Source organism: Gymnoscopelus braueri, assembly GCF_963280865.1.
Source record: "Gymnoscopelus braueri genome assembly, chromosome: 20".
NCBI classification, from domain to species: Eukaryota; Metazoa; Chordata; class Actinopteri; order Myctophiformes; family Myctophidae; genus Gymnoscopelus; species Gymnoscopelus braueri.
The window spans coordinates 30695944-30721072 of record NC_137622.1 but is presented as its reverse complement, the minus strand read 5'-3'; the positions used below and the strand labels follow the sequence as shown (position 1 = coordinate 30721072).

The following is a 25129-nucleotide window of genomic DNA, read 5'->3' as shown; positions in this document are numbered from 1 at the left end:
TTGAAGTCTTGTTTATGCCTTTTTCATTTTTTTCACACTTTCAAGAGGTTTTGTGAGAATTCTGAAGCTCCAATAGATTGTTTTGCGGGGTGACATGATTTAGATTTAGGCCTTTAGACAGAATTATTTTGACATTAACATAACAAAAAAAGACAACAAAAAACAACAATATTGGTGTGTGCGTGCATGCAAGTGCATTTACAGATATATACAGCCATATATTCTTAGCAAAAGAGTGAGATGTAGCCTAGGGCTGTTAAATTACTATGTGTATGTGTGTGAAGCAAAACCAGTCCTATAGAAATTCCCCTAACAGCGTTCACCATATGACAGCTGGCACACGCATAGAGCGCCGTAAGAATTTATAACTCAAGACCGCGCATTCTTTTCTCTGTTATGGTGTGCTGCCATCGGCGGGCAGAACGCACTGTGCTGCATTACGGGTGTGAGCTATTTTCAATAGGGGATGATTATCTTATTCTGTAGCCTATAAGCGCAGCTCTGAGGTTTCTCCACTCAGCAAGCTACCCATGAAATAGCAAAACAAAAAACGCAGCCACAGAAACCTCGTACCAACTCATTCCTCACATCTAAATCAGCTTGGCTTTAAAGCAAACTAAGAGGGGTATAGCAGAGGAAGTGGTCCACAGACTGGCTTTTTTTTATTGTTTACTGATGAAAACGTTCTGTTCTAATGCTTTTTGAAAAAGAAAAAAAGAAAATCCCGTTAATCAACATGTGCTGGAGTGTTGACATGAGACTCAAGAGAACACTAGGCCTATCTAAATTCATGGACAAGTTTACAAAGTGTAAATGAGCATTTTGTTTTATCTTGCGGCCAGTGCATCTATCCAAATGGAATGGCTATAGAAGAGCTCTGAGCAATACAACTGTTAAATGATCTGACTCACTCCCCTGCCATAATAGGTTGGAGGTTTCTGTCACTGACCCCACGTCACTCACAATGAGACCCTTTTCCTCATTATTATGACTAATTGCTGTGAAAATAAAGCTGCCAAAGACATGTAGCCTACTGACCCCCCACACACACGCCTGTGTTAGTTCCAGGCACACTCTCTGGCTCAAGCGTGGCACATTCGTAGAAGCCTCTGTTCCTTGTTCTGGCTTAATGGGCACGGTAATTACTTCCCCTTGCTCGACAGTGATTGCCCCTGTCTGTGTGTTCAAGAGCAGCCGATTTAAAACATGTCACTTCGTGGTCGAGCATTTTAAAGTTTTTGGGGAAAAGTATAGACGTTGTGTGCTGCCTGTACTGTAAGCTACATCAGCAGCAGTTGGCAGTCTGCACATGAACTTATTCTAAGCATCTTGACTGAAACGCACACCAACCACGTCAGCATGGCAGCAAGAAGGAAAAGAAAAGAAAAATATCTAATTTAACGTTTTGCAGCTTCATACTGCTGACAGTAGCCTAGGTCTGGTTTTCAAAGTGGGGTCTGGGGACCCCCTGGGGTCCTTGAGGAGGTTCCAGGGGGCCCCCAAGCTAAATCTGTTAAAATATCTTACAAATCTGTGTAACCAAAAATAACCTACAAGCTCACAATGCTGTGAGCTGCAATTTCTTGAAAATGTTTGTCCCTGGCACAAAATATTTTCAAATGGGGGTCCGCAGGCAAATGCATATCAATTGGGGGTACTTGACATGTAAAAGTTTGAGAATCACTGGCCTGTATAGGCTACATAGTAATTGGTTAAAAAGCAAAGAGTAATCCCCCCCCCCCCTTGGTGCTTAAATGTCAGTCTGTCAGCTGGTGTTTCATTCAGTGTTTTTATTGAGACCTGCCAGTGCCAAACATGTTTGTGTGATGTTTCAGTGGGCAGTGGCAGTCCCCAGACATCAGTGAGTGATGGTCTGACATCTGACTCATGTGTGATGGTGGTGGGTGCATAGACTGTGTGTGTGTGTGTGTGTGTGTGAGTGAGTGAGTGTGTGAGAGTGAAGGGGCTACTCTCCTCCCCTTTTAAAGGAAGGCTTTTCTAGTTGTTTTTTCTTCATTTTTTTCCTTCCCCCAACCTGTGTTCCGTCTTTGTAAGGACAGAGTCAGACGATAAATAGCGGGGAGGGATCGGAGGCTCCGGTACTTTCCTCTCCTCTCAGCATCCGCACAGATCATCAGCCACCATGATGTTGTGGACTCAGCTCACTGTCCTGTTGCTGCTGCTGTTCGCCTGCTGCTGTCTCTACCCGGCGGCCGTTGGCGCTCAGAGTTGGAACGAACCCATCAAGTTCAACAGCAAGAGCAACGACTACTGCACGATGACCGTCACCGGCCAGGGCGACAACACCCGTCTGCGGATCTCGTGCTGGGGCAAGCAGCGCACCTACTACTGCGACTACGTGGGCCAGCCCCAGACGTGTCGGACCTACAACAACAACCCGCGCCACTACTTCACGCAGATGATGTGGGGCCTGCGGAAGCTGCACAACGCCTGCCAGGGGCCCAAGGTCAGTGGTGGGTGGGAATTGGGAAAAGTATACTCAATGTTTTTACTTAAAGGTAGGGTAGGTGATATTTTTTGGTTAAAACAAAATGTTTTGTATTAAAAGGTTGAAGCACTATATTCTGATAGTAATCATTGCTATAGAGTGTTTGTTCGGTCACAGGAGTCTCCCTGTCTCTCCAGCCCTTTAATTATTATTTTTTTCTATAAATTTTTATCCCACGATTTTGTAACCCTATTTTTTACACCCAGTGCCAATTGTCTATGTAATCCTGGGCACTACCTTCCCTCTGCCAACCTAGGGAGGCCAGGGCTGAGCTCATGCCTCCTTCAATGCATGAGAGCCAACTGACCTTCTTGTCACCTGACAGGGGAAAGTTTCCCTGGTTGGACGTAGCGCGTGGAAGGAACACGTTATTCCAACCAGTTCCCTTCCCCTCAGCGCCCCGGCTTGTCCTCTCTCCAGCCCTTTAATAAACAGAGCATACATTTTCAGGTAGATGACAACATTTCAGCCAATCAGCAGAGAGTACCCATTTATCAGTTTCATTTTTATAGTGTTCCAGTTCCAATTTGTTCAACTCATTTCTTTGTGTCACCACTTCCAATTTCACTAATCTGTATCCTGATTCCTGACTGAGTTCTCTATCCTGATTGTATAAAATTGGTAATCTGTTTAATAAAGAGCTGGAGAGACATGGAGACTCCTGTTACTGAACAAACACTATAGCAATGAGTACTATGAGAATATAGAGCTATTTAACACTTATTTTGACCATCGAAAATCACTTACCCTACCTTTAAGTAAAAGTATCAGTACTGCAATGTAGAAATACTCTTGTTACAAGTAAAAGTCCGGAATTCAAGATTTACTTGAGTAAAAGTACAACAGTATTGGTATCAAAATAAATGTAAAGTGCCAAAAGCAGAAAGTAGTCATTATGCACGCAGAATGTCCCATTTCACACGTTTTCAAATGTATAAAAATCTTTTAAAAATAGCAGATCTACAAGTTCACAATGCATCACATCGTGACACATTGTGAGCTTGTTGATCGGCTATATTCAAATGGACGAAATGTATATAGGGCTGAAGTGGTTAATGTATGTTTAAATAATAATCAGAATCTACAAAGTAACTAGTAACTAAAGTTTTCAAACTATTGTAGTGGAATAAAATTATAATATTTGCCTCTGAGATGTAGTGGAGTAGAAGTGAAAGTACTGTAAAAAAAAAACTAAAAACTTTATACTTAAGTACAGTACTTGAGTAAATGTACTTAATCACTATCCACCACTCCCCAAGGTGGTCAAGCCTCAGATGTGCAGGAAAGCGCCAGAAGAAGCTAGGATGGTCCTCGCCTATTCGTCCATCTCCCCCTCCTCCCCGCCATCATCAGCACCTGCACAACCGACGAGACCCAACCCTCGCCAGAGGAACAAGCCGGTAGTGGTGAAACCCACTCCCCCGAGAAGGAGGACGCAGAAAACAACCAAGCCTACTACTACTACTACCACTGCTGCTACTACAACCACCTCTCCGAGTGAGGCCAAAAAGATAGCTGAGGAGTACTGCTGGAAGTCCATGAAAGGCGTCTGCGGCTATGTCCTCGGTTGGTTTAAAAATTAGTGATGAAGGTAGGTGAGCAGTAAATCTGCAGCATATTGCTTCCCCCTAACCTTTTTTTCCCTTCTTAAAAAAAAATACTCTTAACAGCTAGAGTCTTTTTATTGTATATATATATGTATTTATTTGGGCACAGCTGGTTATAAGTAAACATACTTACTTGTATCAACATTGGATCCCAGTGTCCCATTCATTTATTTTTTAAGACAAGGAAAATAAAAAGAGCATACACATAGTACAACAAAAACAGGAAAAGCAAAGAAGAGCAAAAGAGGCTACTTTAACTCAAGTAAAATTTGACTTGTAGTGTAGCGTGTAGGCCTAATATTTGACCAGAGCTATCTATACTTTCACTCAACTGGGGTTGAGTAGGCTACTTATATATTATTATATAATTGTTTTCTATAGGTTTGTACCCCTTTTTTTATGATGCTCACTTTGCTTATCAATTATTATCATCTCCACATGCGTTCCCCCACAGATTGCGTTTCTTTTGGAGATGACTGCAGAAGTGCGACTGGAGTAGTGCGACGTCTGGAGAGAAATTCCTTTAAAGGGCGCTTGCTGGTGAATCGAAGAGCTCTTGCGACCCCTACAGGGGAGGGTTGAACATCACCATGAATGCCAAAACAACCGGGCGTAATCTATATTTTACGCCGAGCTGTGCAAAAATGTTATTGAGAGCTATATTAGTCTGATGTGCTTGTAAGAACATCATTCCAAATGTTACTACCTGGGGTTGGTACTGTCTCTATAGCTGGCGCAACAACATGTTTAGGCAATAATAGCTGAGTTTGTAGGCTGCTGTTACTGTCAGGTAGTAGGCCTAGCCTCCTAGTCTACTCAACAGTTCCAAACCTTTGATAGGTGACAGGAAGAGTGGGCACTAAGGAAGACTGGGCACCATGGTGTTAAATTGGCTATTTTCCCCCAAAATGTAAAAAAAGCTAAATATTTGGAAAATGTTTTAAAGTAATGTAAAGTATACATGATTAATAGAACGTGCTTAAACATTCGACAATTAAGGTCTAATATTTCTACAATTGCTAGAAATTGCTACAAAACCTGTAGGCCTATATCCAGTCATTTTGGGGCATAAACAAGAAGTTGAAGGATAAGTCTGATAATGATGTACCGTGCATGTTCACATCATGTAGGCCTATACTTTACATTACTTAAGACCATTTTTCAAATATTGTATTATTAATGTAATATATTTTATAAGCATTTTGGACAAAATAGCCAATTTTACATCGAGGTGCCCACTCTTCCCTAGTGCTCTTCTTTGTATCCCTTTGATAGACCGACACACCATAACGGATACAGATTCACGTCCTTGTATTGTGTGTTTTATTTTTGTATGTATATAGGCTAACATAAATTATGTATTGGATCATATAGCCTACATTACAAAAGCCTGGGCCTATGTTATTGAGGATGGTTTCCTTTTCATTTTGAGCAAATGAGGGTTTGACACAAATATAGATTTTTTTTATTCAATGAATAAACATGCGTTCTTAATTGCTGTGTGTTGTTTCAATTGATTTTGTTGTCCAAAGAAAGGATGTTGAAGGGTGGCACATATAGGCTATAGGCTAGAGCAGTGGTTCTCAAACTTTTCAGGCCGTGACCCCCCAAAATAATCATATTTGTACTGCGGACCCTGGGGAATTGTAGGAGTTGAGGCATCCAGTTTTCTTTGACTTTCTTAGTAATATTTGACAATTTGGCCAATGTTTGACAATTTCTTAGAGTCTAGTTTACTTTTGACACATATGGTCTTATTTCATATTTCATTTTAGAGGTATTAAAAAGGTATTTAAAGTCCTTAAATTGTCAACTTTAGAAATACGCAGATACCCTGTTTACACTTATACTGTATGTTGGCTTGTTTAGGCTTCTGTTGAGTGAGAAAACAATGCTGCACATTAAGCAAATCATCTGGGGACCCCACCAAAATAATTTGGGGACCCCCCTGACCCACAGTTTGAGAACCACTGGGCTGGACTGGAGGAGAAATTTGTAGCATCTTATTCTGTCCAGTGGATGGCAATGTTGTAGGCTATATTAAACGAAAACATTTCTGGATAGGCCTGAAGTGTAGCTTTCCCCCCTGGTTATTTAATATTGTTTACGTGATTTTGTACTAATAGACTACATGTTCCCCATGGTTAAATCGTAGGCTATTTAAAAAATAATATGCTCTTAAAAGTATCTGTAATTTATCATTACAATTTCAAAATCATGTTAATTGTATTGGCTTTTTAGTCTATTGATGCTATGTTTTATTTTTCGCCCATGTATGCCTACAGCATATTCGATAAATCTAGAACGCCGTCTAAGAATAGGCTATAATAAATCAGAAATCCAATAACAATCGACGTGAAATAAAATGTCAGCTGTTTGTTTAAAGCACATGCATCATGCATAGGCTACTCTCTCTCTCTCTCTGTGTCTGTGTGTGTGTCTGTGTGTGTGTGTGTGTGTGTGTGTGTGTGTAAAAAAAATAGAAAGTAGGCTACTCATTATGCCGAATGTCCCATTTCACAAGTTTTAAATCTTTAAAAAAAAGACAAAAGAGGATCTACAAGCTCACAATGCATTGTGGTGTGAGGCATTGCGAGTGTGTGCGTAAACGAGGGGAGGAGCATTTCTCCGCAGCAAAGCTTAGCCAAGGGGAACGAAACTGCATGAACGGTAAAGCACAAACTCAACCCCTAGGGACCAGAACAGAACATAGTTTAACCGCAATTAACTTGAAAAAGAACAGGTAGGTTCATTGAAGTTAAAACTAGCTATAGGCCTACTCTTCTGAATTAAACAAACGTTTAATGAACTGTTTACTGAACTGTTTAGCCTACTTTACATATTTTTCTTTTTGATTACTAGCCTACTCGTTTATATGATGTTTTTTGCATAGTTTTGTATATTAGTCTGTCATTAAATGTTTCGATGAATTGAATTCAGTAGGCCTACACAGGACCCCAATGGAAACAATAGTGCTGTCTTGGGTTTAATCCCTTTAGCTTCCTTTTGTATAGAACTAGGCCTACTTTCTGTGCTTTTTTTTTGCAAAATGATAACAAAGTATTCAATCCATCGATCAATCAGAAATGCATAGAATTCAAGCCTTAAAGTATTCATTTATAGTTTTTCTACTTCTTGCAGGTTTTTTGGAGAGAATTCATGGCGCGTCTCACCAATGTGACCACATTATTGGTCCTCGCGTGTATTTCCCAGCAGTTCATGCTGGCCAGCTGTCGCGCACCGAGGGCGACAGCAGAGAAAGCAAAGGAAAGTCCCAACAAGTCTCCGGTCAAGGGGAAATTCACCGCTAAAGACAAGTCACAGTGCACCTGGGTCGCGACAGGTATCCACGACTTAACCCTCGGCGTGACCTGCAAGAAAGGAAGCAAGAGTTTCAACTGCGAGTACGTCGCCCAACCGGCCGCGTGTCCCCAGTACGCCTCAAAGATGAAGTTGTATTGGAAGCAAATCGCACGGGCTCTGGGCAAACAGAAGAAGCTGTGCCAAGACAGCGGCGCGTTGGTGAAAGCCGGACTGTGCAGAAAGGCTCCGGAGGATGCTCATTTCAGACTCAACAATGCACCCAGGGCCAGGACTACCTCCACCACACCTTCTCCCCAACGACCTGCTGGGCTGAAGGCTTGCAAAACAGACTCTAGGACACTAGGAGAGGAACACTGCAAGGGCTCATGGTCGAGTCTTTGTGTTTTCTTATTTTCCATGGTGCAGAATGGTGACTGCTGAGAGAAAATGGATGCAGGATAGGTGGGCACTACTAGGGACATCTGGGCACCTCGATGTAAAATGGGCTATTTTGTCCAAAATGTTGAAAAATATTTTTTCAAATGTTTAAGCCTGTTCTAATCATGTATACTTTACTTTACTTTACTTTACTTTACTTAAAACATCTAAATATGTTGTTTTTTTTCATTTGGGAAAAAATAGCCAATTTAACACATAGGTGCCCACTCTTCCTTGGTTCCCACCCATCCTGTTGACTTGTTACCTGTGGAAATAGGTGAAGTAGCCCATCCTCAGGTCCAGTGGTGTAAAAAGTACTCACATTTTTACTTAAGTAAAAGTACCAATACTGCAATGTAGAAATACAAAATGTACTAAAAGTATCAAAAGTAAAAGTACTAAAATGTTTGAAAATAGCAGATCTACAACCTCACAACGCGTGGTGATGCCTATGTATAAAATAGGGCTAAAGTGGTTAATGTATGTTTCATAATATAATAATTGATAATTGCAAAGTAACTAGTAACTAAAGTTTTCAAATAATTGTAGTGGAGTAAAAGTATAATATTTGCCTCTGAGATGTAGTGGAGTAGAAGTAAAAGTATTGAAAATTGGAGATACTCCAGTAAAGTCAAAATTCCCCAAAAGTGTACTTAAGTACAGTACTTGAGTAAATGTACTTAGTTACTTTACACCACTGCTCAGGTCTACAGCAATGATGGTTTTCAGTGTGGGGCTGGGCATGTTATAGCCTCGCTGCTGCTGGGATTAAATATATATTTTTAGTTGAAAAACAATGTTCAGCTTTGTGCACATGCATTATTTAATCCTAATGTTAATGGTGTTTGGTTCTACCTCTCAATAAATGTTTCAAGCTATTTCTAATTATTGATCCTGATGTCCCTTCTGTATAGGCTTCTACAGGGTAACCAGAACGCTCACCCCAAAACACACTCACCCCCATTTTTTTCGCAGACAACTCGCCCCCAGTGATTCTTGTTTTATTGTAGCTGTTTTACTGAGGTTAAGGTTAGGAATACGTTTATAGGGTTATTAGGCATAGCTTTACTGAGGTTAGTTGAGGAATAAGGTTATAGGCTTAGGCATAGTTATACTGAGGTTATGTTTAGGAATAAGGTTAGGTTTAGGCATTATAGTCGGATTTGACCCGGGGATATAAGTTTGGGGGCGAGCGACTTTAGGCTTGTATTCTTCTATAGTTGGAATGATATTTCACACACAAAAAACATAATTATTTTTTTTACTTTACCAAAGCACGTGTAAATAGAAGGGCATGGGTGCTGCCACAGATTATTAATTATATGTTTGTGCAGAAACTGTAATTTTCCATCATCCTTCAAAGAAAGCACTCCCTGCTCTGACTGTAACAATTACACATGACATGTGCCAAGAGATTAGAAGTTAGAGCATGTTGGATAATGACACAGTAAAAGAATTAACACATTCCTTGGCACCAATGAACCTTTGGAATCCACATTCGCTGGGTGCAATGTTTAATACCTAGTTTGGCATGGTCTGCTAAATCAAGTTTGATATTGGTAGCCTACTTATGATATAGTGTTGGATCTCACTAAGTAAGAAACAACAGACACACACAGACAGGGTTCAACTTCAGAGCATAACTACTTAACTGACAACTGTTGGTCAGTGACATAATTTAAAATATATTGCTTACGCTGCTGTCAGTGTACCCTTTATCTCACTGTGTCATAGGCCGCAGCATGAACACATTATTACTTATTAGCAGTCAATATGTGTCTGCATGGCCTACCTGTTGGGTCGACTAGCTGTCCAGTTCCATTAGTAGGACATTTCCACACACAGGTAATTTGCCATCTGGTTGCTGACTGATGTATGAGTTGGAGGAATGCTGAATGTTGTTTGATAACTGTACTGACCCACTAAACGTACCGGGACTTGTCCCAACACAATATCTACATTTCTATCCAGTCAACTGCAACTCTGTCATTTTCCCTCCACCATTTGTCACTGTAGGACATCTATTTGTGGGAATATGTTGCTGGGAGAAACTATATATACAGTTTAACCGTGCAGTAATAGTATTAGCCTTATATGAAACCCACTAATGTGGGATGATGGTCGTGGTTCAATATCTGAAAGTTTTGTGAAACTGGCTTGTTTCCAGAAAAAGGTTACTAGATTGAATCATCTGAACAGCAAAGAAAATCCGGTTGAAGTGAAATGCATAAAATCCTCTCTTTCAGCTGCTTCCTAAAAGGCATGACCCCAGTTGTTCCAGTAGAGCTGCACAGTATGCTGATTATGGTTGTACTGGCCTGGGCAGCTCCCAATTACAAATGAGTACAGAAGCTGTGTGGGGCTGAAGAAAAATCACCCATCTTAATAAAAACATTACACTGGATAGGTATTTTAAATTAATGAAGAACAAAATGCTTGTATACTCTTCATTTAAACTTATAATGAAAATAGTCTTCATTGTTGTGAACTGAATTTCCATGTAGCCATCCCAACCACCCACTGCTGATACAATCTAGAAAAATCCACAAAATTATGAACCTGCTCTAATATGCAGTAATGATGGATTGGGATATTTGCCTAAAATAATTGTTGGGGGGGGGACCCATACAGATTTATTTGACAGCTCATGTAATCTTTCATTTCGCTCCTATTTTGGTGTATGTTCGGCGGTTGGAGACAGTATGGACTGACCTTTAAAAAATACCTCTGCTATAACCCCACCCTGTCTCAGACAAGTGCCTACATGAAGTAATCATTATTTTGGTAGCACCTAGACAGTAGTGTTATTTTAACAATTTGAGTGTCAAAATAAATGTTAGTGTTAGTCAAATGATAAATAATTGGTCGAACTGTGGTCACAATGCTTGCATTTATGATGCTGTAAACCCAAGGCCAATGTTATTTTATGGATGATACATGGGATACATGTATCCCATTATAAAATGTATCCCATTATAAAATCTCAGGATTGCTCAGTCTCAGCACCACATAAAACCACTTTCAACAAAAAGACTGCTTCTTAAGCTTTCAGGAGAATCCCAAGCCTACACCGAGATGGTATTTATTTCATTTGGCCTGCAGTCAAATATTGATCTTTACTGATGTGAGTCAGATTCCAGCTCAAAACATCTACCCTGATGTGCCTGAGCTGTACCCATTTTAGCTAATTGCTTCTTACTTATTCTGTTCACTTGTGTTTCACTGAAAGATTAGATGAAGGTAAAAGCGCCAGGTAAAAGTTGGAAAGAATTCCTTGCTTGTTTTGAACTCAGGACCTTCTGTGCTTAACCATGTTCAAAGCCCAGTCGTCCCATACTTCAATGTTGTAGTACTTTGACATTTTCAAGGCCAAAATACAAAAGAGCAACTCAAAAGCACTAGAAGACACCTGTTGAGGGCCCAAAGGTGTGTTGGCGCAGTGGTAGGGTTCGGTTTATCTTGATCTTGATCGGTTGCCTCTGCTACAGACAGTTGCAGGTTCAAGTCCCATGCCATCAATGTACACGGAGGACCATCGGGGGACTGCGTCCCTCCCCTGTTTCCTGATAGTTAAAGGTGGGGGGTTATGTCTGAAAGAACTCTTCCCAGCTAAAGTTTTACAGAAGAAATTGAATACACACTTATAGGGGAAAAAAGAAACAAGTCCTGTATCTAATCCACTGCACCACAGTGGTTCTTACTTGCTGTTATGGACTGAAAGATTAGATAAAGGTAAAAGTGCAGAGAAAAAGTTGGAAGAACATTCTAGCTGGATTTGAACTGGGAACCTTCTGGTTGCAAGCCCTGTATCTAAACCACTGCACCACAATGGTCCACCGGCTTTGAATGCTATCAATGCATTGAATGGGAGATTATCATGTTTTATCAGACCTTTAAATGGGCGAGTAGGCGACGAGTAGGCGCGATTTAGACCTACCCGCGATTTGTCAGACCATTCATGGGGCGTAATCAGGAGCTACTGACCTACTTGGAGGTGGAGCAGTCCCCACAACAATATTTACGATTCTGTGCCTATCGGTACATAACTCGAACGGCGCTGAGTAGGCAGAGGCGAACGTCACACCGTTCAGGACGGCAACTCGGTCGCTTTAGCTCCCTCGGTGGTCCTTCACGGGGTGACAGTTCGCCTGTGACTGCGCGCCTCCGTCATGGTCCGAAACCAAAACCAAAACCGAAACTGAACTATTTAAGTCATCTCCGTTGGTAGGTCAGTATGTCTTGATAACACCCAATGAATGGTCTGATAAATTGCGGGTAGGTCAGTATGTCGCCTATTTTACTTGCTCTGTTCACTATTGTGGTCTGAAGTCAAAGATTAGATAAAGGTAAAAGCGCAGAGAAAAAGTTGGACAAACATTCTGGCTGGATTTGAACTGGGAACCTTCTAGTGGCAGGCCCATTATCTAAACCACTATACCACAGTGGTTTTTCCATAGACTGTTCACCTGTGTGTTCTTCACTGTAGAACTGGTAGCCTGCCAAAGTTTGTACTTTTTCCCCAGTTTAAATGTCCATTGCCATTGACAATGCATTGGGCGCTTAAAGTTAAATATTTCAAAAACTACAAATCATTTCAAAGTAAAACATCTCAAGGATGCATGTCCACAGTAAGGTGGAATGTTTGAACTGTGAATGGAGTTTCTAGGTGAAAGTGTTTTTTTGAGGTCCCAAAATCTTCCATCGGCCTATAAATTTAAAACTATGAAACATTTCAAAGATTCCTTTTCAGGCAAACATGTCCAAATTAAGATGAACATTTTAAAGTTTGAATGGGGGTTCTAGGCGTAAGTATGTAGGACTAGTAGCCTGCCAAAGTTTGTACTTTTTCCCCTTTAACCAACCTTATATCATTTAGATGGAGAGTTATAAATGTCTTTCAGGAGATTTGAACCCTAATGTTTAGGTTTATAAACTCCTGATTTAACGCTTAAAGGTTAAAAACTCCTAAATAACTTTTTCACTCTCCATCTAAATTCTAAAAGGTGGGTTAATTATTACATTCTCAATTCCATCTTCCATATTTAGGATGGCAAATGAGTCAGGAGTACAAACCATGGCTCAAATGATAAATCAGGGGTTTAAAAACCGAAGGTTCTGGGTTCAAAACTCTCAAAGAATGTTTTTCACTTTCCATCTGAATTCTAAAAGACCAGTTAAGTATTACATTCCCCATTGCATCTACATGCCCGATTGCTTATTCCATGCTAGCATGGCTCAAATGACAAATCAGTGGTTTATAATCCGAAGGTTCTGGGTTCAAAGATCCCAAAGAGCATTTTTCACTTTCCATCTAAATTGTAAAAGGTGAGTCAACTATTACATTCCCGATTTCATCTCCTATGCCAGTGTGGCTCAATAGATGAATCAGGGGTTAATAAACCAAAGGTTCTGGGTTCAAAGCTCCCAAAGAGCATTTTTCACTTTCCATCTAAATTGTAAAAGGTGAGTTAAGTATTACATCCCCAATTGTATCTTGTATGCCAGCGTGGCTCAATAGATGAATCAGGGGTTTATAAACCAAAGGGTTCAGGGTTTGAAGCTCAAATAATACAAAAGACAACTCCAACAACTAATACAAAATATCTCAAACAACCAAAACAACAATCAATACAAAACTTCAAAGTGCCTCAATAAAAAAACATAAAACAGTGGTCAAAAAAATATCAAATACGTCAGCTGTAATACTACTAATGTCAATAACATACTACACCAATTGCTTTACTTAGTATGTACATTTATTAAGCTCCTCCCACTCAAGGTGGGCTTTACCCATGCTCCTCCCCCTCCTACCGGAACTAAAAGAGGGCGTGAGGAGGGAAGCGGGCTGATTCCACGCTCCTCGCCTTAAAAAGAGCAAAGATAGAGATTTACCAGGACCAAGATTCAAACCCCCAACCTTCCACCTGTGAGACCTCTCCTTTTCTCCTGCACCACCAGGCTTTTCACACTAATTAAAAACTCGAGGTCATATTTGAAGTTTAAGGAAGAGGTGGCAGGTCAAAAGTTGAAAGTCTACAGCAAACACCTCTCCCCCTGACAGAATGACTGAATCTACTAGATTCACTGATGATCAGGGTTCATTATGACACAACTTTTTTGAGTTTTAGGTTATTGTTAAAAACCATCTGTTGAAAAAAAAAATGCAACAGATGGTTGGAGTGCAAACAGAGGGATGTTTAATGTTATCAAAACACATATTCGTTATTGTCATATCTCAAAGTCATTTATCAATTTCAGAAGACCAAAACTAGCAGTTTTAGTCAAGAGTGTGAACCTGGCTCAGAGTTCAAACAAAATAAGAGCAATACACTTTAAACACAGAATTGATTATGAATATAAAGACAAAGGCTAATTAACTAATTGTTTATGAGTGAGTTAGTCTGCAGAATCTGTAGTGGATGTGTGTAAAGCAGTGGTTTTAAAAGTGGGGTCCAGGGGACCCTCATGGTTTCTTGAGGGGGTTCTAAATGTCCCCTTACATTTCTGTAACTCCCGAGAGTGTACAAAATGGAACCAAATGGACCCCTAATGGTCCATTTGTACACTCTCAGAGATATGGGGGTCATTGAAATTAAAATGTCTTAGAAGTAAGGAGTTGGATGATGGATGCAAACCAAAAGACAACCAAGCCAAAATGTGAGAGGGGAGAATGAGAGACTCCAAAAGTAATGAGGACCGCTGTCACTATGCGAGTCAGGAGGGAGTGCAGGACAGAAAGACCAAGGCAGACTAGTTCAGATACAAGGAGTGCTTTTTTTTATTATGACAAAAACCAGGGAACACAAGGAGCACGAGAAGGACTAGGAAGGCACTTGCAAGTTTCACTTGTAAAAGCACAAGAAGATAGCCTACATGCACCGAATCAAGGAGACTAGATCAAACACTAAGATACTCACAGACAACTACATACAACAAACGGACTGGCAGTGAAGGGCAAACAGGAACACATTAGAGACACAGGTGCTTATCTATGGACAATCAACACACGATTGGCTAAGGCTAAACAAGACACAGGTGAACAACATTTGCAAATGACAGGGTGAGACAAGATAGGTAGCAGCAAACAGGAAACACTCAGACATCACTACAAAACAAAAGGTACACAATTGTGTAAATTAAAACTAGAACTAAGAAGATATATTTCTAAAATATGTAAAGAAACACACCTGCATTGTAAAACACCAAATATAACTAAGAAACAAGGAACACAACAAGAAAACACAACAGTTATTGTTAAAAGACATATGTTGGACATTTTTTCTCTGCACCCAGATTTACTCTTTCATTGAGAGCAAACAGAGGGATGTTTAATGTCATCAAAATACAAATCCGTTATTGTCATATCTTATAGTCATTAAATAGAGTTGCATCTTCCATATCAGTGTGGCTCAGGAGATATACCAGGGATTTATAAGATGAAGGTTTAGGGTTTGAAACACCTTAATATAAATTATCACTCTCAATCTAAAATCGAAGGGGTTGGATAAGTATTGCATTCTTACGTGAGTCTTCCCTGTTAGTGTGGCTCGAGGTATTATTCTGGGTTTAATAAATAAAAGGTTCAGGGATCAAACCTCATCAAGAACATTATCATCACTCTATCTAAATTCTAAAAGGTGGGTTAAATATTACATTCTCGGTTGCATCTTCAATGCCAGTGTGGCTCAAACGTTAAATCAGTGGTTTATAAACAGAAAGTTTAAGGGCCAAAACTCTAGAAGAAAAAAAATCACTCTCCGTCTAAATTCTCAAAGGTGGGTGAAGTAATACTTGATTGCATCTTCCATGTCAGCTAGCATGTGAGATAAATCAGTGATTTATAATGTTGTTTTTCACTTTCCATCTAAATTCTATAAGACGAGTTAAGTATTACATTCCCAGTTGCATATTCCATGCCAGCTAGCATGTGAGATAAATCAGTGATTTATAAACCAGTTGTTAAGGGTTCAAAACTCCTTAAGAACTTTTTCACTCTCCATCTAAATTCTAAAAGGTGGGTTAATTATGACGTTCTCAGTTAATTATTACATTCTCAGTTGCTTCTACCATGCCAGGATGGCTCAAATGATAGATCAGGGGTTCATAATCTGAATATTCTGGGTTCAAAACTCCCAAAGAACATTTTTCACTTTCCATCTAACTTGTGAAAGGTGAGTTAAATATTACATTTCTGACTACATTTTCTTTGTCAGCGTGGCTCAATAGATGAATCGGGGGTTTATAATCCAAAGGTTCTGGGTTCAAAGCTCCCAAAGAGCATTTTTCACTTTCCATCTAAATTGTGAAAGGTGAGTTAAGTATTACATTCCCAAATTCTTCTTCCATGCCAACATGGCTCAAATGATAAATCAGAGGTTTATAATCCAAAGGTTCTGGGTTCAAAGCTTCCAAAGAGCATTTTTCACTTTCCATCTAAATTGTAAAAGGTGAGTTAAGTATTACATCCCCAATTGCATCTTCTATGCCAGCGTGGCTCAATAGATGAATCAGGGGTTTATAATCCAAAGGTTCAGGGTTCAAAGCTCAAATAATACAAAAGACAACTCAAACAACTAATACAAAATATCTCAAACAACCAAAACAACAATCAATACAAAACTTCAAAGCGCTTCAATAAAAAACATAAAACAGTGGTCCAAAAAATAACAAATAAGTCAGCTATAATACTAATAATGTCAATGACATACAACACAAATTGCATTACTTAGTATGTAAATGTTTTAAGCTCCTCCCACTAGAGGTGGGCTTTACCCATGCTCCTCCCCCTCCTACCGGAGCTAAAAGAGGGCGTGAGGAGGGAGGCGGGCTGATTCCACGCTCCTTGCCTTAAAAAGAGCAAAGATAGAGATTTACCAGGACCAAGATTCAAACCCCCAACCTTCCACATGTGAGGCCTCTCCTTTTCTCTTGCGCCACCAGGCTTTTCACACTAATTAGAAACTCGAGGTAATATTTGAAGTTTAAGGGAGAGGTGGCAGGTCAAAAGTTGAAAGTCTACAGCAAACACCTCTCCCCCTGACAGAATGACTGACTCCACTAGATTCACTGATGAGGGTTCATTATGACACAACTTTTTTGAGTTTTAGGTTATTGTTAAAAACCATCTGTTGAAAAAAAAAATGCAACAGATGGTTGGAGTGCAAACAGAGGGATGTTTAATGTTATCAAAACACATATTCGTCATATCTTAAAGTCATTTATCAATTTCAGAAGACCAAAACTAGCAGTTTTAGTCAAGAGTGTGAACCTGGCTCAGAGTTCAAACAAAATAAGAGCAATACACTTAATGGATTATGAATATAAAGACAAAGGCTAATTAACTAATTGTTTATGAGTGAGTTAGTCTGCAGAATCTGTAGTGGATGTGTGTAAAGCAGTGGTTTTCAAAGTGGGGTCCAGGGGACCCTCATGGTTTCTTGAGGGGGTTCTAAATGTCCCCTTACATTTCTGTAACTCCCGAGAGTGTACAAAATGGAACCAAATGGACCCCTAATGGTCCATTTGTACACTCTCAGAGATATGGGGGTCATTGAAATTAAAATGTCTTAGAAGTAAGGAGTTGGATGATGGATGCAAACCAAAAGACAAAGAAGCCAAAATGTGAGAGGGGAGAATGAGAGACTCCAAGAGTAATGAAGACTGCTGTCACTATGCGAGTCAGGAGAGAGTGCAGGACAGAAAGACCAAGGCAGAGTCTGGCAGACTAGTTCAGATACAAGGAGTTTTCTTTTTTTTATTATGACAAAAAACAGGGTACAGGACTAGGAAGGCACTTGCAAGTTTCACTTGTAAAAGCACAAGAAGATAGCCTACATACACCGAATCAAGGAGACTAGATCAAACACTAAGATACTCACAGACAACTACATACAACAAACAGACTGGGAGTGAAGGGCAAACAGAAACATGTTAGAGACACAGGTGCTTATCTATGGACAATCAACACATGATTGGCTAGGGCTAAACAAGACACAGGTGAACAACATTAGCAAATGACAGGGTGAGACAAGACAGATAGGTAGCAGCAAACAGGAAACACTCAGACATCACTACAAAACAAAAGGTACACAATTGTGTAAATTCAAACTAGAACTAAGAAGATATATTTCTAAAATATGTAAAGAAACACACCTGCATTGTAAAACACCAAGCATAACTAAGAAACAAGGAACACAACAAGAAAACACAACAGTTATTGTTAAAAAAAAACATCTGTTGGAACATTATTCTCTTCACCCAGATTTACTCTTTCATTGAGAGCAAACAGAGGGATGTTTAATGTCATCAAAATACAAAGCGTAAAAGCGCCAAGAAAAAGTTGGATAAACATACTGGCTGGATTTGAACTGGGAACCTTCTGGTTGCAAGCCCTTTATCTAAACCACTGCACCACAGTGGTTCTTCCTTAGACTGTTCACGTGTGTGTTCTTCACTGTAGGACTGGTAGCCTGCCAAAGTTTGTACTTTTTTTAAATGGCCATTGCATTGGGCGCTTAAAGTTAAATATTTCAAAAACTACAAATCATTTCAAAGTAAAACATCTCAAGGATGCATGTCCACAGTAAGGTGGAATTTTTGAACTGTGAATGGGGTTTCTAGGTGAAAGTGTTTTTTTTAGGTCCCAAAACCTTCCTCATAGGGATGACCCAACTTTAAGCTCAAGCTGCAGGTTACAGACAGAGACAGCCCAGTACACAATTATAAAATCCCAGGTCGATCTAAAAACGAATCCACTGTATTCACCAACTCACCAGGTTATTTGAGCATAAAATCGTTTGCTTTACCATGTTATAAACTGCCTCACAGAGCCTTTAAACCCTTATTTAAATAGACAATGCTAACGCGCTAAATTTCGTTAGCATGGTTCTCCCTTGATCAAAGCTGACCAAATAAAAATCTGTCAGTTTTAACACACAATGTTTTATGTGTTTAGTGGCGTTTCTGTGGAAAATAAAAGGCACTTTTACCTGTATGCTGCTGCTGCTGCTACTGTTGCTAGTGCTGTATGACCACTGTAGCATAATAGCCTATGCTGTCACAGTCAGTGAGACAGATAAAAATCCAGGTCTAACCAACCTGACCTGGCGGAGACCTGTGCTGAGCACTTTTTCTAGTTTAGACTATTTCTCAGTAAAACTTTAGCTGGACAGGGTTCTTTCAGACATTTCTTCACTGACTCTTTTCAAAGCTTTCTGTGCTGTCATTGTCACTGGTGTGTTTATTTTGGGACCGTTCTATGTTCCCCGCTTTCCTAGGAGAGCGGGGAATATAGGACCTAACCTAAACCTAACCCTAACCATAACCTTAGTGGGGGAACATAGGTCCGGGGAACATAGGTATGACCCCTTTATTTTCCTCTCTCAAAAACTTCGCAGCAGTAAGCATCTGAAAATGAGTTGTGTATATCAGAATAAATTAATATCAATAGCTGTAATAAACTGACATTCAGTGACCCCCCCCCCCCCAAACAAAAACTGAACAAAAACAAAAGTATTGTGCCATCTCATCCTTTATTATTTCAATGTGACATGGAAACATTACTTTGCCTGAATCACAGTACATATCTGTCTTCTAAACCACAAGCAGAAGATTCTTGTCAAAACATGAAAGACATTTCCAGCTTGGGCCCTGAGATGTGTAGGAACAACTAGTTATGTAATGGTACTGTATAGGCAGGTGTTTCTGAATAATCCCTAGGAATCTCTGCCACATTCCCCACATCTTTGGACATTATCTCTCTTGTGAGCACAAGTTGTGCTTTACGGGTTTCAATATCAAAATATTCTGTGACTCTGTCACAGGACAAGACAGTGTTGTGACAGGACTGACGGTGTTGTGAGTTCTGACAGGACTGACGGTGTTGTGAGCTGTGACAGGACTGACTTTGTGGATTTCATTGATGTCGAACAAGCAATGTTTTGTATTCTTTAATTAAGATTTGGTAAGCATTACTATTTTTAATTATAATTGTTTTAAATTATAATTTGAATGTTAATGTAATATTAATATGGTTCAGCCAAAGACATAATATGGACCTAATTAATTACAATATGACTGCCAACTAATGTAGTCCAAATATAATTTTCATTCATTAAACTAATTATTTCTATATAAAAACATCAGGTGGCACTGGCTCAGGAGGTAGAGTGGCCGTTTTGGAACCGGAAGGTTTCCGTTTTGATCTCCGGTTCCTCCTGGCTGTGTGTCAAAGTGTCCTTGAGCAAGACACTAACTGATCCTGATGCGCAGGTTGGTTACTAGCATGGTTTCCTTCACCGTTAATGTGTGAATGGTAAAAAATTGCATTTATATAGTGCCTTTATCCTAAGCGCATATTGTGCATTACTTTAACGCATAGTAAGTCTATAGATCATTGTTGCTCTCTCCAGAATTTGCAACTTGGTCTTTGGTCTCGCTCCTCCTTGAAGTTTCTGCCTCCATTTCTCCCTTTGTGTTTTAAGTTGCTCTGTCAGGATCTGCATTCTATCATGCCTGTCTCTCAGGTGCACTAACTGGAACCATCTTACATCAGGAGTTTAAATGAATTAGTGCAACCTCAAAAGTAGTGTAATGTCTCTGATTCAAATAATATACAATGGCATCAGGTGTTAAATACAAATTATATCAAATAAAGCTAATAAAAAGGAACAATGTCATTCATTTGTTAGGCCCTGTCACAGAGCTGTCAAGGCCTCTCACACAGGCCTGACGGTTGGCCATTTAAACTACATTTCTCAGCTTGTGGTTGAACATAATTATGGCTAAAACTGTTAGCATGCTAGCAAAAAAAATCAGTAATCCTTTTTTTTCTATTCCTTTTTGGGATATTTTGGCTTGACAGGGCCTGACGCTTTAGTTTGTCTTCCTAAAAGAAAACATGCAAAAATAAACTTAAAATCATATAGCCTAATTTAATGAGAAAACTCACCTTTAATCAGTGTCCTGGTATCACCTTGGTCAAATGATGTCACTTCCTCAAACTCACATCCTTAAAGGCATGATAACAACTTAACCTTGATAATAATCATATTCTTTCCCCTAAATAACAGCATTTAGAATGACAAAACTGAACGATAGGTTGGTCCGTTATGGCTGAGGACAGGCCATTCTTCAGGATTTGTTACTGTTTTAATGAAGAATAAAAATATCTGAAAACCTAATTAATTGCATATTCCTTTACAGAACAACTCATTGAAACCAACCATCTAATCAGTTTCATACGTTTTATTCACTGTAACAGTTCCACAGATAATGTACGTTTCTGGTAGAATGTCCCTTATATATAAATATAATCACCATGACTTAACCAATAGGCCACATGAATGAAATGCAGTCTCTATATAGGAATAGCATTTCTAAATTAAGAGAGACCATAAGCACTGATGTGTTCCCGGAGCATCCTGTTTATTCTAAAGCAGTTTATAAATCCATATTTTCATTCATTTAGTATGAAACTTGCTAACATACTCTCGGTTGAGAAGTGCTGTAGGTCAAGACTGAATGTAGTAATAAGAATCATCACTGTACTGAGGTACAGCTGTGACAATTCAGGATTATTTAACATAACTACTGTACAATATGGTTAATCAACCAACTAGAAAGGTGTGCTCCGAGGAGTGCAGATCTCTGCCAGATGTTGCTTTTAAGGCTTACATATTAACTGTATTCTTACTTGATTCAGTGCTTGAACTTGTATTTCTTGTAGTTTGTAGCATAGCTTGTAGCTGTTGCTTGTGGTAGTGATAGGATTAGCAGTATCTTGTTGATACTCCCAGGGTATGACGAGGACGCTCCAATCTTGACCTGATCTATAGTACTGTATGTTGACCTAAATTCATCGAAGTGCAGCAGCAAGAAAGAGCATCAACAACAGGCTTCAGATAAAAGACATCCTCTCTTTTGGCCATATGCCAGCCCAAAGCCATCTAAAGTCTAGAAAGAGCTTCCTAAGGTGTGTCACCTCCCTTGAGCACAAGCAGGGAAAGAGTCATTCAGTGGGAAGAAGGACTGAGCAAACTTCCACCGAGAACAACAACGAGGAGCTCCCCGCTGGAGCAGAGCTATGCAATACATTCAAGCTATACAATGTGGAGATTCCTGAATAGACTAAGATATGGTGTTGTTGGATCGAACAAAAGTCAGCCTCTCCAAATGGGAATACTTAAATGACTGGGGTGCTGTGTGTGACTGTGGCACTGAACCACACACTCGTAGCATCTCCTGACAGGCGCCCTGCTGTAGCAGCTCTGCACAGAATCGGATCTGGCAGAGTTTAATTATGAGGCTCAGCAATTATGCTCAGCTTTAGCTCAACTACATCCAGCCATATACTGTACTGTAACTGCCCTGTTGTAGACACGAAAAGAAGATGTGCATTTCTTCTTCTAACTCCTGGCATGTGCAACTGTAGTTCACATTCACTTAGTACAATAGCTTTTGTTGCGATCGCCTTAGTAAAAAAAAAAAAGGAAATGCATGTGCAATTAAAGATATAGCCATACTAGAATAAAGCTAAATAAATAGAGCTGTGTATCATTGCAACTTTGCAACCAACTATAGTAGGGAATAAAACTTTGAAACTAACTTAAAATTAAAAACTACAAAATTGTTCTTTTGTTTTTGGAGTATATATAAATATATAATATAATATATATATAACATAGATAATATAAAAAAAATAATAGCATTTTCTTTTTGAAATTGTATCTGCTATGTTTTTATTGTTCTATGTACCAAGATCAGCACAGTGCAGGAATACACAGATTATTGACTGTCTGTATGGTGGCTATTAGAATGGATGCCCTTTTCCTGTCACAACAGCTCACAAATCTTGCTGGTTGCTGTTGTTTGCGCATTGCTATACATACTTCAACGAGCATGTATGGGAGTTGTTTTGTTATTAGTCAAATTATTTTGGGGTGTTTGTGATCTGTGGAAAATGTGTGTGCATGATTTTGCAGATCTTGTTGCCAAGATTGTTGGCCATGGCTGCTTAGCCATGTCACCGCATCATGTATATACAGTATGCAGCAGGGCGATACTACAAACAACTCCATTTTAACACTGCATCATATATACAGCAGGGGCCATGATACTACAAACAACTCCATTTTATCGGCTTTTGGGTGTTGTGTCTTCTTCCTTGGCCTATTGGCATGAAAAGTTTGATGCTGATTGGTCCAATGCTGCTCACACACACACACACACACACGCGCGCGCGCGCGCACGCGCACACACACACACACACACACACACACGCACGCGCACACACCCCCACACAGGGGCGAAAACTTAATTAATGCCTAAGATTACCTGCCTAAGGTAGCTGATATATTGCACTTTTACCTTAGCGCTAGGTATACTCTTAGTTGCTAGCCTGGTAAACCCTCCCTCCGGAAATCTCAATTCCATTTCATTTCAGTAGTGAGTCTGGCCTGATCCGCCTGTCTGCAATATTGGCTGTGCTGGAGTTGGGCGGGAGTAATACCGTTGACTGACAACCCCTTCAGCCAATGATAATTTTCCCCCTTCAGCCAATCAGCAGTTCACCAGTCTTAATGTGACGCGACGGGACTTTTGAGACAGCCATACCCAAAATGGGTTGCCTTTTTCGGGTACAATGGTGTCACTGCCCGCCCCTACCGGTTCTCTAATTATTATTTTTTAAATAGGCTTTGTCATGATTAATTGACCACATATATGAAGTTAAACAACTAAATTCTATCCAAACGATATCTTATAAGTAAATTCCGTGCCTCAAAATAGAAGTTAGAGAGCTTTTTGAAGTAAAAAAATAGCGGACAATTGGCCGCACAAGAAAAAGATGGCTGCCGATCGTGTTTTGGGCTCACTCGAACTCGCCACCTGATTGGCCAACGTAAGCTGTCAATCACAGAACAATGAGCGACGACGCTGATAGGCGCGGGCGTTTGGCATATACAGCCAATATTGCAGAGAGGCGGTTCATGCCAGACTCACTCCAGGAATGAAATGGAATTGAGATTTCCGGAGGGAGGGTTTACCAGGCTACTTAGTTGCCTGTTTTAGAAGAGAATGCACTTAAGACTTCTGGTGATTAGTAGTTTCGCTCCCTACCTATGTTGAATGCACTTATTGTAAGTCGCTTTGGATGAAAGCGTCTGCTAAATGACTGTAATGTAATGTAATGTAAGATAATGAAATACATGTTCAGCATAATGGTAATCTAACAACAATCATGTCCTATCTTGGACGATTTTTCCACACTAAATGGAAGACATCCATGTAAGCAAATGCTTTTTGATTGCTTCATACTTTCCTGCCACCTTGTGGTAACAGCGTCAAGAAAGCGGTGTCATTTTACATCAGTTGAACTTCAACTAAGCGCTCCCAATTAGAGGCAATAGAAGCCAATTAAGGTGCCACCATTTCAAATAGCGTCTCATTACTTATTGACCACTGACAGCCACGCTGCAATTCAAGTCTGGACAGGTTTCATTTGTAATTAATGAAGACCCGGAACAGTGTTGACATCATGACATGAGGTTTTTAATAATTCAACAGCAGCATCGTATTTTAACTTGCATTTAACACATGCATCCATACAAGTGTACAAGCCAGGGTCATTATTAAGAAGCCTTATAGTATGCATACATATATTGATGTATGAAAGAACTGGGCCAATGCAGTAGTTTTATTGCATAATGCTAACAAGAAAGGGCACTCAGTGGAGCATAAATCACTGCTAGGACGCATGCCCCTACCTCCCTCCGTCATTGATTGTGTCTGTGTGGAGAATGTGATGACGTTGTTTTGGTTTTGTGTTATGAAAAGGCACACGCGGCAATGGGGTAAAGGCTATGATAAAGCATGCTGAGCGAAATCAGTCTGGATTCCATTCCAGGCTACAATTCACTTGTGGAATAAGTGGCCCCACAGCTATGGCAGCTTTATGAGTGAACAAATGCCAAACAACTTATGTTACTAATAAATAAAAATTGTATTTGCTTCATAGTTGGAATGAAAGTCCTCATCAGTTCTCCCAGAGATGTGTAGAGCAGGTTTAGTGATTTATTTGTAAGATAAAGTACACATCAAGAGAGTTTAATAGAATGCACTCTAACTACTGATAACATACATAACACATTATAAGCAACTAATGTACCTTATTCAATCAACAGCATAACTCAAGAGAGTATTACCAATTATGATCATATCTAGTTATTTGTGATCATCTCACATATAGCTTTGTCTTGCAGCGCCATCACAGGTC

At 39.8% G+C, this 25129-nt stretch overlaps 2 protein-coding genes across 2 annotated transcripts; both read left to right on the top strand.

Annotated features, from left to right (window-relative positions):
- Positions 1–2022: 2022 nt before the first annotated feature.
- Positions 2023–5599, top strand: fgfbp2a (fibroblast growth factor binding protein 2a). Its single transcript, XM_080416204.1, has 3 exons — positions 2023–2467; positions 3769–4100; positions 4571–5599. The coding sequence occupies exons 1-2, from the start codon at positions 2144–2146 to the stop codon at positions 4090–4092; spliced, it is 648 nt and encodes a 215-aa protein (XP_080272330.1). The 5' UTR covers positions 2023–2143; the 3' UTR covers positions 4093–4100; positions 4571–5599.
- Positions 5600–6781: 1182 nt separating this feature from the next.
- Positions 6782–8007, top strand: fgfbp1a (fibroblast growth factor binding protein 1a). Its single transcript, XM_080416202.1, has 2 exons — positions 6782–6859; positions 7258–8007. The coding sequence occupies exon 2, from the start codon at positions 7276–7278 to the stop codon at positions 7858–7860; it is 585 nt and encodes a 194-aa protein (XP_080272328.1). The 5' UTR covers positions 6782–6859; positions 7258–7275; the 3' UTR covers positions 7861–8007.
- Positions 8008–25129: the final 17122 nt, after the last annotated feature.

Coding starts and splice junctions, on each gene's coding strand:
- fgfbp2a (XM_080416204.1), top strand. CDS start 2,144: ATGATGTTGTGGACTCAGCTCACTGTCCTGTTGCTGCTGCTGTTCGCC. Junction 2,468..3,768: donor ACGCCTGCCAGGGGCCCAAG/GTCAGTGGTGGG, acceptor CCACTCCCCAAG/GTGGTCAAGCCTCAGATGTG.
- fgfbp1a (XM_080416202.1), top strand. CDS start 7,276: ATGGCGCGTCTCACCAATGTGACCACATTATTGGTCCTCGCGTGTATT.